General features: G+C 47.3%; 1 protein-coding gene across 1 annotated transcript in view; it reads left to right on the top strand.

The window, feature by feature from the left end:
- CDC73 (cell division cycle 73) overlaps nt 1-17936 on the top strand; it is a 674568-nt gene that overhangs the window by 522026 nt on the left and 134606 nt on the right. The window contains exon 15 of the mRNA XM_085654791.1: nt 16497-16597. Within this exon, the coding sequence (XP_085510917.1) occupies nt 16497-16597 (101 nt within the window). The remainder of the gene's footprint in view (nt 1-16496; nt 16598-17936) is intronic.

The raw sequence follows: 17936 nt of genomic DNA, 5'->3' as shown, positions 1-17936 counted from the left end.
CCTCTCCCTTCCCCAACCGGAGCACACAGTGGTGACTGATGCGTCCCTCCTGGGATGGGGTGGCCACATGGGAGAGGTGGAGATCAGAGGCCTCTGGTCTCCGGCGGAGTCCAAGATCAATATCCATCTTTTGGAGCTCAGGGCAATCCTACTTGCACTGAAAGCATTCCTTCCCTTGGTCAAGGGGAGGGTAGTGCATGTGTTCACAGACAACACCACCGCCATGTGGTATTGCAACAAACAAGGCGGGGTGGGGTCGTGGACCCTATGTCAGGAGGCTCTGCGCCTCTGGACATGGCTGGAACGTCCAGGCATTTCCTTGACTGTTCAACACCTGGAAGGTTCTTTGAACGCCAGGGCGGACGAACTCAGCCGCCGGTGCCTGATGGATCCAGAATGGCTTCTTCACTCGGAATAATTTGGTATCCCGAGCTACTCCGTATGAGCGTGGATCCCCCGATCCGACTGCCTCTTCAGGAGGATCTTCTGTAGCAGCAACAGGGGACGGTCCTCCACCCAAACCTGTCCAGGCTCCACCTCCTTGCGTGGAGATTGAGCGGCGACAGTTGATTCCATTTGACTTGCCTCCTGAGGTCTGTAATGTGATTCTGGCAGCCAGGCATCCCTCAACTAAATCTGTGTACGCCTGTCGGTGGAACAAGTTTGTGGCATGGTGCACAGCGAAAGCTGTAGATCCCCTTTCTGACCCTCTTTCTGAGGTCCTATTGTTCCTTCTCTCTTTGGCCCAGCAGGGCTCTGCTCTGGGCACTATCAAGGGCTACCTTTCTGATCTTTCAGCCTTTCTCAGGCTGCCTGATCAGCCCTCTCTTTTCAAGTCCCCTGTTGTCAATAATTTCTCAAAGGCATTACTCACCTTTTCCCTCCTATTGCTTTTGTGATTCCTCAGTGGGACTTGAACCTGGTTCTCACATACTTAATGTGCGCTCCCTTTGAGCCCCTTCATAACTGTCCTTTGCGGTTATTAACTTTGAAAACGGTCTTCCTGGTGGCCATCACCTCCGCTAGGCGTGTGAGTGAGCTCCAGGCTCTTTCATGTAAACCTCCGTTCCTGGCGGTTCATCAGGACAAGGTTGTGCTTCGACCATGTCCCTCCTTTCTGCCGAAAGTAGTCAGACTTTCATCTCGGGCAAACTGTCACTCTGCCCACTTTCTTTCCACCTTCGCACCCTTCAAGAGAGGCTTCACCATCTGCACCCAAAACGTGCACTTTCATTCTATCTCAACCGCACACAACTGTTCCGGGTGGATGACCAGCTCTTTGTTGGCTACGTGGGTGCAAAGAAAGGCCGAGCTGTGCACAAGCGGACTATCTCCCGATGGGCTGTCTTGTGCATTAAGGTCTGTTACTCTGTCTAAAAAGGAACCTCCGGTAGGACTGCACACCCATTCTACCAGGGCCACAGCAGCTACTACAGCATTGGGACGCGGTCTCCCCCCTGCAAGATATGTCAGGCAGCCACGTGGGCCTCGCTGCATACTTTAACTAAGCACTATTGCCTTGACAGACTAGTCCGGAGAGACTGCTTCTTTGGCCGGTCGGTTCTCCGTGACTTTCTTGTGTGATTCCACTTCGCAGACCCTCCACCAGGGTTGGTATTGCTTGGGTATGTATTCTAAGGTAAGGAATCTATCACTAACGTGTCTCTTTCAGATGCACAAGTTATTTACTTGTGTAACGATGTATCTGTAAGAGACATTAGTTAGTGATAGATTCCTTACCGCCCACCCATCCTCCCCGTTCTGCGAACTGTTCTCTAGGGTTCAGGTCATCCCTTTAAGGGCCCTGGTTCTATTGCACTAGTAGTCTGTTTCTGCCATGGCTCTGCGTTCCTGGCGCGGAAAGCCGTGTACAGAACTGACGTCAGCCCGGGCGCGTCAAAGTAGCTCCGAAGACGTCATCTCGGCGAATAAGACGCTAGCGAGGTACGCGGAGCCGCACGACGACGCCTACCGACGCGTAGGGGTACTGCTGACAAAAACTTTCCGGATCCAGTCTGACGCCTGGGGATATTTTAAGGTTAGGAATCTATCACTAACTAATGTCTCTTACAGATGTATCGTTACACAAGTAAGTAACTTGTGCGTTAATTTTAGTGCGTCAAAAACGAAAAGCTATTTTTTTTGCCAGAAGAGCTTGTTCCTCACCAAATTAGCAGATACTTACTCTTGGTATCCAACAGTGCAGTTTCATAGTCGCCTTTGTCTTTATCTTAGGTCGCACAGGAGCTGGCCATTTCTGCTAGCTGACATGTTGCTGGGCAGACATGTACTTGTATACTTGGCACGACTCATAAGGGACGTCCAGTTTAAATTCAGTGTCTTCCACAATTTGTTTACTATGCACCACTTTGGATGTTAAGGAATCGGAGAAATTTTGAACGACTTGTATAAATGCTGTTATATTGGGTAGAAGCGCTCTTTTTCTTTAGTTGGAGCTCTAAAAGGTCATTGAATTGTGTTCTTAAACTGGTGTCTCTTTCTTGGCCCCCTCTACTGGCTCCTTAGTTATTTATTGTTATGAGTGCAACGGATTTGTTGGTTACATTTTCACTTTGCTTTCTCAAATTCCTATTTAATCAGCAACATTCCAGAGGTTACAATAAATAGAATTCATAAAATACAGAAACAAAATTTAAATGTAATCTATTATTTTACTTATTCCCATAGTCAAAATCTATGTAAGGCTTGCACTTGGTGAGTGTACTGTTAATAAATAGTCAGTCTTGCTCTAATACCAACTTTTGTGTAGCCTGTTCCCTCCTTGGAGATAAAACTTGCTTCTTTCCAAGTGTAAACACACTTTATAGGTTTAAAAGGAATGAATTTATTAGTCATGCCACCATCCACTTTATCACTAAAAAGCTTGCGGATCTAATGAGGACATGAAATCAGTCTCATCATACCCCATAACCTGATCTTTGAACCATAATGCAGAGCTGTGCCCTCTCTGCATCTTGGCAGGCTATTTACTAGGGGAAATTGCTCTGATGTAATTAGGTAAAATTCTTCCAATTTGTGCCACAAAATGAAAATATTGAACTAGAGATCGTTCTCCTTCACGTCTGAAACATTTTAAGTGAAGACCTTGAGTTAGCATTTTATAGTATGGATAACACATCTGAAACAGTATAAAATAGTTGCTTGAAATACTGTGCTTTAAAAATATATTTGATCTAAGACGTCTTTATCAAACTCCTTAAATGCCCCTTTGACATCTTCGTAACTTCTTTATTGTCCGTATCCTTAAGTGAATTTAACATGTAACAGAAAAGCTGCTTGCACGACTTCTCTAAATTCTTCATTCATCTTGCCCTCACCAGGAAATGTTCAGCACAGATTGTAAACGTAAGTATTGTAAAACTGCAATCTCTGCTGGGCCTTTATACTCACTGAATGCTCTTCAGAAGTAGTCAAGTTTTTCAACGTATCACTTGCAATACTTCTATTTCTGCCCCTAACCTAGACTTTTCATGAACTGTTCCCATTATTTTTCCCATTCTAATCTATCTAAGTACAGTTGCAAAGCAGTTCGACAGATTCAAAAGCTTCTGCTTTAGAGCTTTGTTTAAAAATATGGCGTATGTGTGCATTATACACTGCTTCTATCTTCTGAGCTTGTGCATGCCCTCACCAGTTGCCTTTTTTCTGCAGAAACGCTGCTAATCCAGAACCTGATTATCTGCCCCTCAGTGATGTTTTCATTTGTGGCCCAGGAACCATTACCTTTCTTGATTTTCCAAAATGTTCCTTTTCCCCTTAATTCTATTCGCCTTCCGCACTTCTGTGTGTGCCTAACAGCTTACATAAAGGTCTCAGCCAAACCCGACGGGGAATTACATAGGCTGGACAGGCAAAAAGCATGTGTGCTACTGTTTCTTTATAGGTCGGGCAGAATGGGCACTTATTGTCGGTTGGATTAGCCCACCTTGCTGTGAAAGATCTCAAGGGTAGCAAACCCACCCTCAACTGGAAATACAGCTTCCTTTCTTGAGGTTTTGTTATGATATCCCAGTAAGGTTTGAAGTGCGTAGTGTGTTTAAATTCTAAAAAGCTTCCTGTCAATATGGCTGCTTCACTATGTCTCCAGGTGTTAAAAGTGATCCTCGCCCAATATTTTTCCTTCAGGTGCTTTTTTGTGGGAAAACTAGCCGATGACGGATCTTACCAGAGTGATATCAGACCATGGTCGGCCAGAATATCTCTAACACCCCAGAGCCATTTGATCTTATGGAAGCTTATCAGATTTAATTATGTCCTCAAAACCTGCAGCATAAACTTTTAGTTCCGGTGTTGTCCATAGCTTGCGCCAATATAAAACTGGGATGAGTTTTATGATGTCTGATAAAATCTTTCTTCCCTGATCGTAGTGCAGCGGACACGATGGTGGGCTTTGGGGAGATTGGTAATGTTACGTAGAAACCTATTTTCAGACACTGTAAGTTCAGATATGTTCTCAAGCCCCCAAAGTTCTGCACCATAGAGGGCTGAGCTGACCACTTTCATGTCATAAACCTGGAGCACTGGTCTAATGGGTTTAGTAAGTGACTTTTTATGCTCTAGATGTAGTGCTCCCGCCAGTTGCCGGTGCTTGAGTGATGCCAGGTTAATTTGTTGGTTCCACTTCATGTTACTCTGTATGTGTACCCCCAAGTATGTGAACGCTCCTACCCGATCCAATGGTCGATTATTCATGTATATGTTGCCTTTAAAAGTTTTGTGCGGGTTGAAGGCCATGCATTTAGTCTTCGACACATTGACCTCGAGACCACGCTCCAGACAAAACCCTTCGAAAATTGATAGGGCATGCTGAAGCCCACTCGGGGTCTTTGAAATTATCAATGTGTCGTCGGCGAACATTAGGATTGGTATTTTGACCCCTGCAGAAGTCGGGGCATCAGTATTTTCTAATGCCATGTAATCGACAGTTCCATTGATGAACAGGGAAAATAAAGTGAGAGCCATGGCGCACTCCTCGTTCTATTGGGCTGGTGACCATGCCCTGTGTACCCCAACGGATTTTGGCATAGTTGTTCTCGTGCAGTCTCATTATAAGTGTAAGGAGATCATTAGGCAACCCCATTTCCTACAACTTCACCCACAGACAGGAACAGGGAACGAGATCGAACTCGGACTTTAAATCTACGAAGGCAGCTAATATACTGCCTTTGCCCATAATTCTATTCTCCCCTGAGCTTTAGTAGTGTATGCTCCAATGCTGTAGCTTTAAGCCATGTTTGTGAAGTCAGCGACTGTTTGTGGTACTTGGCATGCATAATCTCTGTCTATTATTTGGGTATCAGTCAACCAGTTCACACCTGTACTCTTTGTGCCACCATTGGTAGAAGTCCTTTCTGGTACTGCCTGCCTGATACTGAGCAAGGGTGCTTCCGTCTCCTAGGAGATGCTGGAATTCATCAGATTGGGACTGGACTACATTAAGAATGTAGCAATTTCCTGTTAATTAGTGGCAGGAGTACTTTCAGTCCCCCATGTGTGGTTTCCACTCAGGCAGTATGTACTGTGATGAAGAAAATAAACAATGGTAATTGGGTACACTTGCATTTGAAGATCAGTTCTTTCAGAAGTGTAGGAGCTCTCTGTAGGAACGTGCCCCTTTTTGCATGGTTGCCCCCCCACTTTTTGCCTAATCTTGATGTACTTTGAGGGTGCCCTGGGTTCATGCCACCCAGGTACCTAGGGCCTATGTTCTTTCCCTAAACTGTACTGCTGCAAAACCCAATTGGCAACTCTCTGGCCACATGTAAGTCCCTTGTAAAATGTGCCATAGGTACCAAGGGCACTGTGACCAGGGAAGGGCTGAAGCGCATTTTGTGCCACCCTAAGAGGCACTGTGTATATGCATGTATGTGTTTGTGTATGTGTGTGTATATATGTATATGTATATATATATATATATATATATATATATATATATATATATATATATATCTCAAAGCTCAAAGTACCCTAACGTACAAGGTGCACTCGGGCCTCAGCTGCACACGAGGAGCCTTGATACGTAAGCACGCCTCCAACACAACAATTCCTTTCACTGTTCAAAACTGCCCTGGATGCCTTATATATATATATATATATATATATATATATATATATATATATATATATATATATATATATATATATATATATATATATATATATATATATATATATATATATATATATATATATATATATATATATATATATATATATATATATATATATATATATATATATATATATATACATATATACATATATACATATATACATATATATACATATATACATATATACATATATACATATATACATATATACATATATACATATATACATATATACATATATACATATATACATATATACATATATACATATATACATATATACATATATACATATATACATATATACATATATACATATATACATATATACATATATACATATATACATATATACATATATACATACATCCATCCTTCCTTCCTTCCTTCCTTCCTTCCTTCCGGCGGTCGCCAGTAGGTAGTTATAGTTAGGACCACGTTTCCATAGGAAATCCGCAACATTCTATTTTGAATAACTTTTGCGCCGGTTGACGAATCCTCGCGAATTTTTCAAAATAGGTGGGGCGCTCCGCTCCTACCCTGAAAGTCTCGGGGGGATTCGTCAAGCGGGGGCTGAGATAAAAGGGGGGTCCCAAAATGCGTTTTCCCCATGCATTTTTCCATAGGACCTTTAGACACCGCTACAGCCCGAACGGCTGAACAGAATTACTTGAAATTTGGCAGAGAGGTAGTCCTCAGGTCAAGGAAGTGCCTTTTGGTGTAAATCTGTTCAGTAGATTCTGAGAAAATAGCCTTTAAATCAATATATATATCTGAGCCAGCTTACGGTGCGCTTACCGTACGCGTACGGTGGCGTGCTCGAGCGCGATTCTGATTGGCCCTTAGATCTTAGTAAACATTCGAATCGGTAGAAACCAGGAAGCGGCGGCCGCCATTTTCTCTCTCGCACTCTGACAGGGGGTTGAAAAACCAAGTGCAAAAACATGTAAAGGGGCTGTTTACACAGCTCCCAAGCACCTAGTCATGTCGAGGGAGTCCCCAACGATCCCCCAAGTGAAAAAAGGCAATTTTAATTTTTTCGAAAATTTCGCCGATTACGCTTACCGTACGCGTACTGTAAGAAATAATAAAAAAAAAAATATCCACATTCTCCCCACCCCGTGTGCAAAAGGTGCCCGAAGTGCACCTTTTGTGCATGGCTTATTAGAGCTAAACAAAACATATATTTTACCTGTCACAACGATGCTCATCATATGTCCTCCATGTGCGCACGGTGCACGAAGCGCATCGTGCGTTCATGGCCCATCTAGCGCAACGTGGGCACGCGGTGCGCGAAGCGCACCGCGTGCTCACTGTGCGCGCACGGTGCGCGAAGCGCACTGTGCGCGCACGGAACGAACTGCGTTAAGTGGGCGCGCACGCCACAAATGGCGTAAAGTAACTTAGCATTTAAAAAACCGTACAAATTCACTGAAAAAACCATAGGTTTCACACACGTTATAGTTAGGAATTAGCATTTAAAAAACCTTGCAAATTCACTGAAAAAACCATAGGTTTCACACATGTTATAGTTAGCTGGACATTTTACTGATAACCAATGAAATTCCCCCGTTATAGTTACTGTAGGCAACTATAACTCACGCGACCGTAATCCTCTGCTGATGACATATGTGTCTTTATGAAAAAAAAATATTTGTAATATATGTATAGCTAAAATTTAATGGAAGAAGACATGGGCAAATAAGTGTCTAAATACAGTATTAGCATCAGCAGAGGACTGCGGTCGCGTGAGTTATAGTTGCCTACAGTAACTATAACGAGGGAATTTCATTGGTTTTTTTATCAGTAAAATGTCCAGCTAACTATAACATGTGTGAAACCTATGGTTTTTTCAGTGTATATATATATATAAATATATATATATATATATAATATACACACAACACCACCACCCCCCCCCCCCCCCACCCCCACAATTGCAGCCTGCGTGTTTTGGTGCAGAACAAAGTGAAGAGTCGACATGACCCACATCCATGTGTCCCATGCCTACTGCCCTGGCATAGGTAAGTCACCACTCTAGCTGGGTGCACTATACTAGTGATGAGGGTACCGGTGCTTGAGCCCTATACCCCTACAGTGTCTAAGTCAGTTCATACATATTGTAAGTGCAGTATTGCCATAAAGAGTATATGGTATGAGAGTTTGTCATTAAGAACTCCACAGCACCATATTGGCTTTACTGAAAACTGCGTAGATTGGTATAAATCTTCTCAGGACATTGAACCCACACGGATGCCAGTGTGGAATTTAATGAAAAATGCACTCAGAGGGCATCTTAGAGATGCCCCCTGAAAGAACGACCTAACTCAAGTGTCTTTGCTGAGTGGCTGCTCGCCAGCTGCCACCACCAGACATGTTACCGGACCCCTGGGTCGAGAGCCTGCCACTTTCGGGGTCCTAAAACAATGCACATCCTGGGACGAGGTGCCAAGCCTCCTCCCACAGGATGGGTAGGGCCCACAAAGGGGAAACTTCAAAGGCGTGTTGCCATTGTGAACTACCCCAGCCATTTGCTGCTTACAGCAACTGGCCCCCACCAGTTCTGACCCCCACTTTGGGCGGGAGAATTGTCGGGGGAACCAAGTTAGGAGGAGAGGTGTGCCCACCTTTGCCAACCCCACCTCTCAGGTGGTGGAGGCGAGGTGAAGCACAACTCTCAGTCCCCGCCAGCCAGCCAGAATGAGGCTTATGCCCCACTCCCCCCCCCCCCCCCCACCCCCACCCTTGGCGGGTGGCATAATAGGGACCCATTGGTCCAACCTTTTCCTACCTGTAACGCCCATAAATCTAGTAATCTTAAAGAAACACATTAGTGATAGATTCCTTACCTTAGAATTACCCCCAGGCGTTAGACTGGATCCGAAAAGTTTTCGTCAGCAGTACCCCTATGCGTCGGAAGGTGGCGTTGTGCAGCTCCGCGTCCGTCGTTGGCGTCCTGGTCGCCGAGATGACGTAATTTTTCTTTTTCCACACCAGCAAGCGCAGATCCAGAGACAGCGGTACCCCAGTCACTTTTTGACTCAGTTTTTTTCGAGGCTTTTTGTCTCTATTTATAAGTCGATTAACTCCTGGTGCAGTAGGGATCCCCGGCTTCAAGACCTGCGGGGACTGTCCTCGCATGATGTTGGTAACGGACCCGCACCGCGTGTGTCTTTACTGCTTGGAGCGCGACCACGACCCCGAGTCGTGCTCCGACTGCCGGGCAATGGCTCCGAAGACTTTGCGGGAGCGGTCCCGAAAGTTGCTAGAAGTCCAGCAGTCAGCTCCGCGCTGCTCAAGGTACTGGTCCTGTGGGAGGTTGAGGGACCAGTCGCTGAGCCGTCATCGGGATCGAAGTCTTCGCACTCTGGGTCAGGTAAGACAAAGCTCTCCAAGAAGTCGAAGAAGCGCCATCGCTCTCCCACTTCCTGTCGTGGCTGAGGGTGGTGCCTCCGGCGCCTACGCAGTTGCCGCCGGCCTACCCACCCTTCCCGGGCTTGTCGGCGACTCCGGCCTAGCTGCAGGAATTTCTGTCAGCCATGGCTCGCCTCTTTGGGCCATTGGGCCCCGCAGGCCCGACTGGGGGATCTATCCCTTTACTGCCGGCAGCTCCGGCTCCAGCATCGCTGTCTGCTCCAGCCCGGTGCCGCAGGTCCCCCATGGATCTGGGCTTGGATCCCGGTCGACGGTGGTTGACCTTGTGACACCACCCACGTCGACCACACTGGCACCACCTCCGTCGCCTGCCCACTAGACAACGACACCCCTGTTTTCAGCCCTGATGTGGATACGGCACCGGACCGGCGTTGCTTGATACTGATTCCGACGCTGGTGGGGGATTTCTATCCCTATGTCCATCCTCCTTATTTTTGGCTTGTTTATCAGCCTTCGGAGGAAGGGGAGAACTCGGTGGGGTCTGAGGACCCTCTCACAGCACAATGTGAGTTTGACCCGAACTGGGCAGAGGAATTTGGGGATGCCAGTGGTCTTGATACCTCTCCTGACCTTGGCATGCTGTCTCCTTCTACCGTGGCTACGGAGGAGGGTGCAAGCTACGCAGTGGTGTTCTGTAGGGCGGCCGAGGCCCTCCCCCTCAAAACTCCCTAGAGTGGTCGTCCGGACTAACCTCCTGATGACAGAAGTCCTTCAGCCGGCAGCTACCTCTTCGGAGCCACTGCTGCCTTTTAACAATGCACTTTTGGATGTTCTTTTGGGCTCCTGTGGATAGGAACATGGCCCGACGCCATCGTCTGTCCCCGGGCGACCCCATTTTCCTTTCCCGGTACCCCCCCCCCCCCCGAGAGCATGGTTGTCAAATCCTCTGCGTCCTGAGCGCATTCCCTACCGCACCACCGGACAGGGAGTCCAAGAACCTGGAGCATTTTGGTAAGATTTTTATTTCTGCCAGTTCAGGGCTGCGGTCTGTGAACACTGCATGTCTCTTGGGCCGTTATTCCCACTCTGTGTGGGATACGGTGATGCGCGTGCTGCCTCAATGTCGGGAGGAGGCCCGGACAGTGCTCTCTCAAGCTATTGCTGAAGGGAGGGATGCAGCCAAGTTCACTATTTATTGTGGCCTTGACACCGCCGACTTGCTGGGCAGGGCAATTTCCACGACGGTGGCGCTCCGTCGCCACGCCTGGCTGGTTTTTCTGGGGATGTCCAGAACAGTTTGATGGACATTCCCTTTGATGGCTATCGCCTTTTAGGCGACAAAGCAGATAGTGCTTTGGAGCGCTTTAAGGACTCGCGGGCTACAGGCAAGTCCTTGGGCCTTTCTGCCACGCGCCCTCCTCCGCCTTATACTTTTCACTTCTTTCGTGGCCACGGAAGGGGTGCCCGACACGTTCATTTCAGAGCCACAAGCCTGCTCAGCAACAGCCTCAGCGCGGCCGTGGTCAGTGGGCCAGCGGGCAGGTCAGTCTACCTCCACCCCAGCCACAACTGCCTCCCAAACGTTCCTAGTCTTGTTTTTCAGGCCCATCAAACGCCAATGGGTGGCAGGATTCGCCATCCCCCCCTCTCCCTCCCTCCCCCCCTCCACTGGCGCACCATCACTTCGGACAGGTAGATTTAACAAATAGTCTGAAGGGGCTACTCCCTCCTCTTCGAGACTACCCCTCCAGCCATGCCACCCCAGTACCACTGCATGTCGGGGGATCACTTGGCACTTCAACAGGAAGTAACAGCCCTCTTGGCCAAGGGGGCCACTGAGCACGTTCCTGCGCAGGAAGTAGGACGCGGTTGTTACTCCCACTACTTTCTGGTGTCAAATCCTATCTTGGACTTCAGGGACGTCATTCGCTTCCTCCGGAAGGAGAAGTTCAAGATGTTAACTCTGGCTCAGGTCTTGACTTTCACCTCGCCGTGCAGTAGCTGATGCCACCGAACACGGACCGCATTTTCTTTGCATTTACAACCACCACTTGCCTCTGACACGGACTATCGAGACAGAGCTTGAGAACCGTGGTCGCTGACCCTTTGGACCACTGGTTACTGTTACATTGAGGGTACTTCCCTTATTCTACGTCCTGACACGGACCAGAAGTTTAGTGGAACTTACACTATAACCTTGGCGAGAGTACAGCACCCTTTGACCGCCCTGAAGAGCCCATGTTTGGGCGAAACGCGTTGGCTGTGCATCTATGAAAATCCAGCATTTCTATATTAAAGAAACACTAAGGCTGCGAACAACAAAATGGACTCGTCTTTTCATTAACTTACACCGTGTAATCTACTGTGTGTATGTGTGTGTATATATATATATATATATATCTATATCCTCTCATACCCCTTGTATGCTTTTCTGCACTCGACCCTGGAGACTGGATGGTAGCGTTGGACCTGCAGGACGCATATTTCCACATTCCTGTACTGCCGGCGTTACCTGCGGTTTACGGTAGGCCACGAGCACTTTCAATTTACCGTGCTTACCTTTGACCTTACCAGCGCCCCTCTGGTGTTCACGAAAGTGAAGGCGGTGGTCGCAGCTCATCTGCGCAGATCAGGGGTTCCAGTCTTCCCCTATCTCGACGACTGGCTGGTGAAGGCAGGCTCGCCCCAGACAGTCGTCTCCCACCTCCAGACTACGGCCAACCTCCTGCATTTGCTGGGGTTCTCCATCAATGTGCCGAAGTCGCACCTGATTCCCTCTCAGAAGCTCCTCTTCATCGGAGCGGTTCTGGATACGACGCACTTTCCGGTCTACCCTCCCGAACGGAGAGTCCAGGATATTCAGGCTCTGATTCCGATCGTTCAGCCTCTATCCTGGGTTTCGGTCAGGATGACCCTGAGGCTGCTGGGCCTCATGGCCTCCTGCATCCTGCTAGTCGATCATGCCAGATGGCATATGCGGGCTCTGCAGTGGGACCTGAAGTTCCAGTGGGCGCAGCTTCAGGGGAACCTGTCCAATTACATCCAGATCTCGGAAGGCACTGCACAACAATTGCAGTTGGCGCTCACAAACCGGTATTGGGTCAATGGCAGATCCCTTTCCCTTCCCCAACAAGAGCACATAGTGGTGACGGATGCATCCCTCCTGGGATGGGGCGGCCACATGGGAGTGGCGGAGATCAGAGGCCTCTGGTCTCCGGCGAAGACAAGGCTCCATATCAACCTTCTGGCGTTCCGGGCAATCCGACTTGCACTGAAGGCATTCCTTCCCTTTATCAACGGAAGAGTAGTGCAGGTGTTCAGACAACACCACCGCCATGTCGTACTGCAACAAACAGGGCGGGTTGGGGTTGTGGACCTTAAGTCAGGAGGCCCTGCGCCTCTGGACATGGCTGGAACATCAGGGCATTTCCCAGGTGGTTCAACACCTGGCAGGTTCACTGAACGCCAGGGCGGACGAACTCAGCCGCAGGTGCATGATGGATCACGAGTGGCGTCTTCACTCGGAGGTGGCGCAAGGTCTCTTTCAACTGTGGGGAGAGCCTTGGTTAGATCTATTCACCACCGAAGGGAACGTGAAATGTCAGCAGTTCTGCGCGTTGGAATTTCCAAGGTGGCACGCGCTAGGCGACACTTTTCGTCGCAAGTGGAGTTACGGTCTGTTGTAGACCTTTCCGCCTATACCACTTCTGCCCATAGTGCTGAAGAAAATCAGGCTCGACCGGACCCAAGTCATTCTTGTGGCTCCGGACTGGGCTCGAAGAGTTTGGTATCCTGAGCTACTCAGTATGACCATCGATCCCCCGATCCGACTGCCTCTTCTGGAGGATCTTCTGTCGCAGCAGCAGCAGGGGATTGTCCTCCACCCAAACCTGTCCAGTCTCTACCTCCTAGCGTGGAGATTGAGCGACGGCAGTTGATTCCTTTCGACTTGCCTCCTGAAGTCTGTGATGTCATTCTGGCAGCCAGGCATCCCTCCAAAAAGTTGGTGTACGCCTGCAGGAGGAACAAGTTTGTGGCATGGTACACAGCAAAGGCTGTGGATTCCCTTTCTGCCCCTCTTAAGAAGTCCTTCTGTTCCTTCTTTCTTTGGCCCAGCAGGGCTCTGCTCTGGGCACTATCAAGGGCTACCTTTCTGCTCTTTCAGCCTTTCTCAGGCTGCCTGATCAGCCCTCTCTTTTCAGGTCCCCTGTTGTCAATAGATTTCTCAAAGGCATTACTCACCTTTTCACTCCTATTCCTTTTGTGATGCCTCAGTGGGACTTGAACCTGGTTCTCACATACTTAATGTGCGCTCCCTTTGAGCCTCTTCAGAACTGTCCTTTTGAGGTTACCAACTTTAAAAACTGCCTTCTTGGTGGCCATCACCTCCGCCAGGCGTGTGAGTGAGCTTCAGGCTCTTTCCACTAAACCTCCTTTCCTGGCGATTCATCCAGACAAGGATGTGCTTCGTTCACGTCCCTCCTTTCTACCGAAAGTAGTCACTGCCTTTCATCTTGGGCAAACTGTTACTTTGCTCACTTTCTTTCCGCCTCCGTATCCTTCAAGAGAGGCTCCACCGTCTGGACCCAAAACGTGTGCTTTCATTCTATCTCAACCGCACACAGCCATTCCAGGTGGATGACCAGCTCTTTGTTGACTACGTGGGTGCCAAGAAAGGTCGGGCTGTGCACAAGCGGACTATCTGGGTTGTTTTGTGCATTGAAGCCTGTTACTCTGTGGCTAAAAAGGATCCTACGGTTGGGCTGCGCGCCCATTCTACCAGGGCGACAGCAGCTACTACAGCATTAGGACGTGATGTTCCCCTGCAAGATATTTCAGGCAGCTACGTGGGCCTCGCTGCATACATTCCCTAAGCACTATTGCCTTGACAGACTAGTCCAGAGAGACTGCTTCTTTGGCCGGTCGGTTCTCCGTGACTTTCTGATGTGATTTAATTTCGCAGACCCTCTTTCAGGGTTGGTATTACTTGGGTATGTATTCTAAGGTAAGGACACTATCACGAACGTGTCTCTCTTTCAGATGCACAAGTTACTTGTGTAACGATCTATCTGTAAGAGACATTAGTTAGTGATAGATTCCTTACCGCCCGCCCATCCTCCCCGTTCTGCGAACTGTTCTCTAGTGTTCAGGTAATCCCTTTCAGGGCCCTAGTTCTATTGCATCAGTCGGTCTCTGGCATGGCTCTGCATTCCTGGTGCGGAATAGTAGTGTACAGAACTAATGTCAGCACGCGTGGGTGCCTCGAAGTAGCTCCGACGACATCTCTGCGACTACGACACCAGCGACGTAAGCGGGGTCGCACGACGACGCCTACCGACGCGCAAGGTTGCTGCCGACGATAACTTTCCGGATCCAGTCTGACGCCTGGGGATATTCTAAGGTAAGGAATCTATCCCTAACTGTCTATTACAGATATAATGTTACACAAGTAAGTAACTTGTGCTTCAATGCACCAGTGGTCAGTATCTTGCATGGCTCCGCGTTCCTGGTGCGGGAAGTCGTGTACAGAACTGAAGTCAGTGCGCGAGGGCGGCGTCTAAGTAGCTTCCGCAACGTCATCTTGGCAACCACGATGCCAACGACAGACGCGGATCAACACAACGCCACCTTCTGACGTGCAAGGGATACTGCTGATGCAAACTTTCCGGGTCCAGTCTGACGCCTGGGGATATTCTAAGGTAAGGAATCTAAGGTAAGGAATCTATCACTAACGAATGTCCCTTACAGCTATATCGTTACTGAAGGTAAGTAACTTGCCTCCGCAGACGAGAAGAAACAAGGACCGAAGAGCTGTGCTGAAGAAGGAAAGGACACCAACTGACTTGGCCCTAGCTCGACTGGCCTGTCCAGACCTCGACCTGCTACAGTGAAATCCCGATGTGTCCTGCAGCCAGTAGCCCCCAAGAACCCGGAGGACCTGCCCTCCCTAACCAAGACTTTGTCTTCCGTGAGCACCGAATTTGCTCAGACGTGAGTCTGCACCCGATGCCAAAGGCCCGAGTGGCCCAACACGACGAGGAGGTCTCCCTGGCGATCCTGACCTGAAATCTGGTGACCCCTGACCTGCATCAAGTCTCCATCCAACACCTGCAGCCAGTTTCTGGAGCATCCCCCGCAAATTTACCTTTACATTTTGTCTAGGAAATGTCCCAGTGTGATATCTAGGCATATCATACTGAGTTGCATAAGTAACTTAAAAAGTAATCTAACAAGTAACGTACACAGTAATCTGCAAAGTAACAATGTTATTTTGACTGTTGACTTACCTGTGAAGGAAGAAACTTCATTCAACTTGAAATTCATTGCATAATCTTGGCAAGTATTATACTTGCCTGTACCAGGCCTGGTTCTAGAAAATAAAATATAACTAAATAATATTTTTTATACTAACAAATTGGTCTGAGTTCAATCTTTGGATGTGTGACATAATTTATTGCCTGTGTACAATAAATGCTTAACACTGCCCTCTGATAGTCTTACGGCTCACCCACACTACCACAAATGGGGAGTAAGGTATTATCTACTTTTACTTCTGCATACCTTTGGGGATCCACTGGACACTGTGCACACTATACCTTACTTGGGTATAGTATATACAGAGCCAGCTTTCAACACCCTGGTATTTAGTTCATTGTGCTTAAGCAGCCAGAGACCAATCCAGTTGTAGACGTGCAGAATACAAATCCTACCTGCTTCATGTTAAGAAAGCTGTACACTTGTTCATTGGGGTTATCAGTGTGTTAATGGGTGTATTTCTCATTCCCTTCAGTATCCATGAAGATGAACAACCGCTTTGTGGGGTGTTAAATTGTGGAATTGAAGTCAGTGTTTCTAGACAGCACAGTTAGTGTTTACATTTGAAGTGCATAACTATCCAAGATCTGTACCATTGGCTTTATTTGAGTTGTTGCTCTCATGACCTTGGACTGCTATATAGTTTATGAACCTTCTTCCACTTCTGTATAGGGATCGAGTAGTAGCGGTTTTCGTGCAAGGTGCTGCATGGCAGTTTAAGGGATGGCCATGGGTGTTGCCTGATGGGTCTCCTGTGGACATCTTTGCAAAAAGTAAGTTTTTAATATTTTGAGCATTTTATAAGATTGTTTTTGTTACTATAATGTGTAATAGATTACTTTCCATCTTTTTCCAAGCGCAGTGCATTTCATTATATTTCTCAACAAAACCACAAGCACAGTTATCATTTCAGTAACTACACAGGTGTGTAAAATCTTTACCATAAAAAGATAAACTGAATTAGTTCAAATGCATGTGTTTCTGGAAGCCTTACATTTACTCCAGTATTAGTACTTTCATAGATTGACATGCTCGAATCATTCATTCCCTGTCGTCAAGGTGGGAGTCCCATGATACCTTATAATAGCAATGCAATAGTAAATGTCAACCAGAAAGGCCCCGGGCTCTTCAGTCTTGTAACCTATCTTAGAAATTTTGAAAAAGAGACCAAACTTAGGTTTGAACCAATCAGCATGCCCTGCCCTCTAGAACACTCCTGTGAGAAGCTCTAGTCCATCAGATGTTCTACCGCACATCGTGCTAGGGAGTCTCAACTGAGATTTGCTCAGTTATACCTATTATACTCTACTCCAAGGAATTCCTCACCTTTTTTTTTTTTTCCTCTGATGATATACAGCTTCATCATTGATAACAGTTGGTCTGTATCTCTTGACTTCAATTCTGGCTTCATGTCGGATAAAGAAAAGAAAAAAGGTTTTCCGGGCCTGTTCTACTAGTGATAAGAAAAGACTGCAGTCAGATGATCCTCGTCCAGACTGTATATATTGCCTTTATACAGAGCATAGGGTCAAAGAATGTAAGGTATCTCATACCTTTTCTACAAAAACTCTGAAGGACCGTGAAGGGAGGCTGCTGATATGGCTTTGAAGACTTAAAACAAGGAAGTAATCTGTATCTGATTACAATGAGGACTCTTCACCGTCTTCAAGACGGTTGCAAAAGGAGGAGAGATCATCTCCTTCTTCTCTGGAGCAGCCTAAAAAAGCCTGAAAAAAGGGCCACTAATGGGTCTTAGAGAGGGCACAGTCTTTCAAAATGTCCTCAGAAAGGTGAGGTTTCATCTAGGAAGAAAGAGAAAAAGGAACAATTTGTCTCCTCAAAAATACTTGAGAAAACTAGGTCTGAACAGTCTACACCCCCTACAAAAATCTCTTGGTCCTTCACGAAACTGTCTGTTCCATCTACTAAAAGATCGTAGACCAGCGTCTGTCAACAAGATTCTGGCCGTCAACAAGAAAATACTATGGCGTGTACGACAGCTACCACAAGCACCATCCCAACACTGACTATGACTTCGTCTTTCTCGACGACACCATCCTTGTCGATGACCCATACACCTAGACTGTCTAAGTTGAAGATTACTCTGACCTC

This window comes from Triturus cristatus, chromosome 4_1, assembly GCF_964204655.1.
Source record: "Triturus cristatus chromosome 4_1, aTriCri1.1, whole genome shotgun sequence".
NCBI classification, from domain to species: Eukaryota; Metazoa; Chordata; class Amphibia; order Caudata; family Salamandridae; genus Triturus; species Triturus cristatus.
Note: the sequence above shows the minus strand (reverse complement) of the source record. Positions and strands in the feature narration are given on the sequence as shown.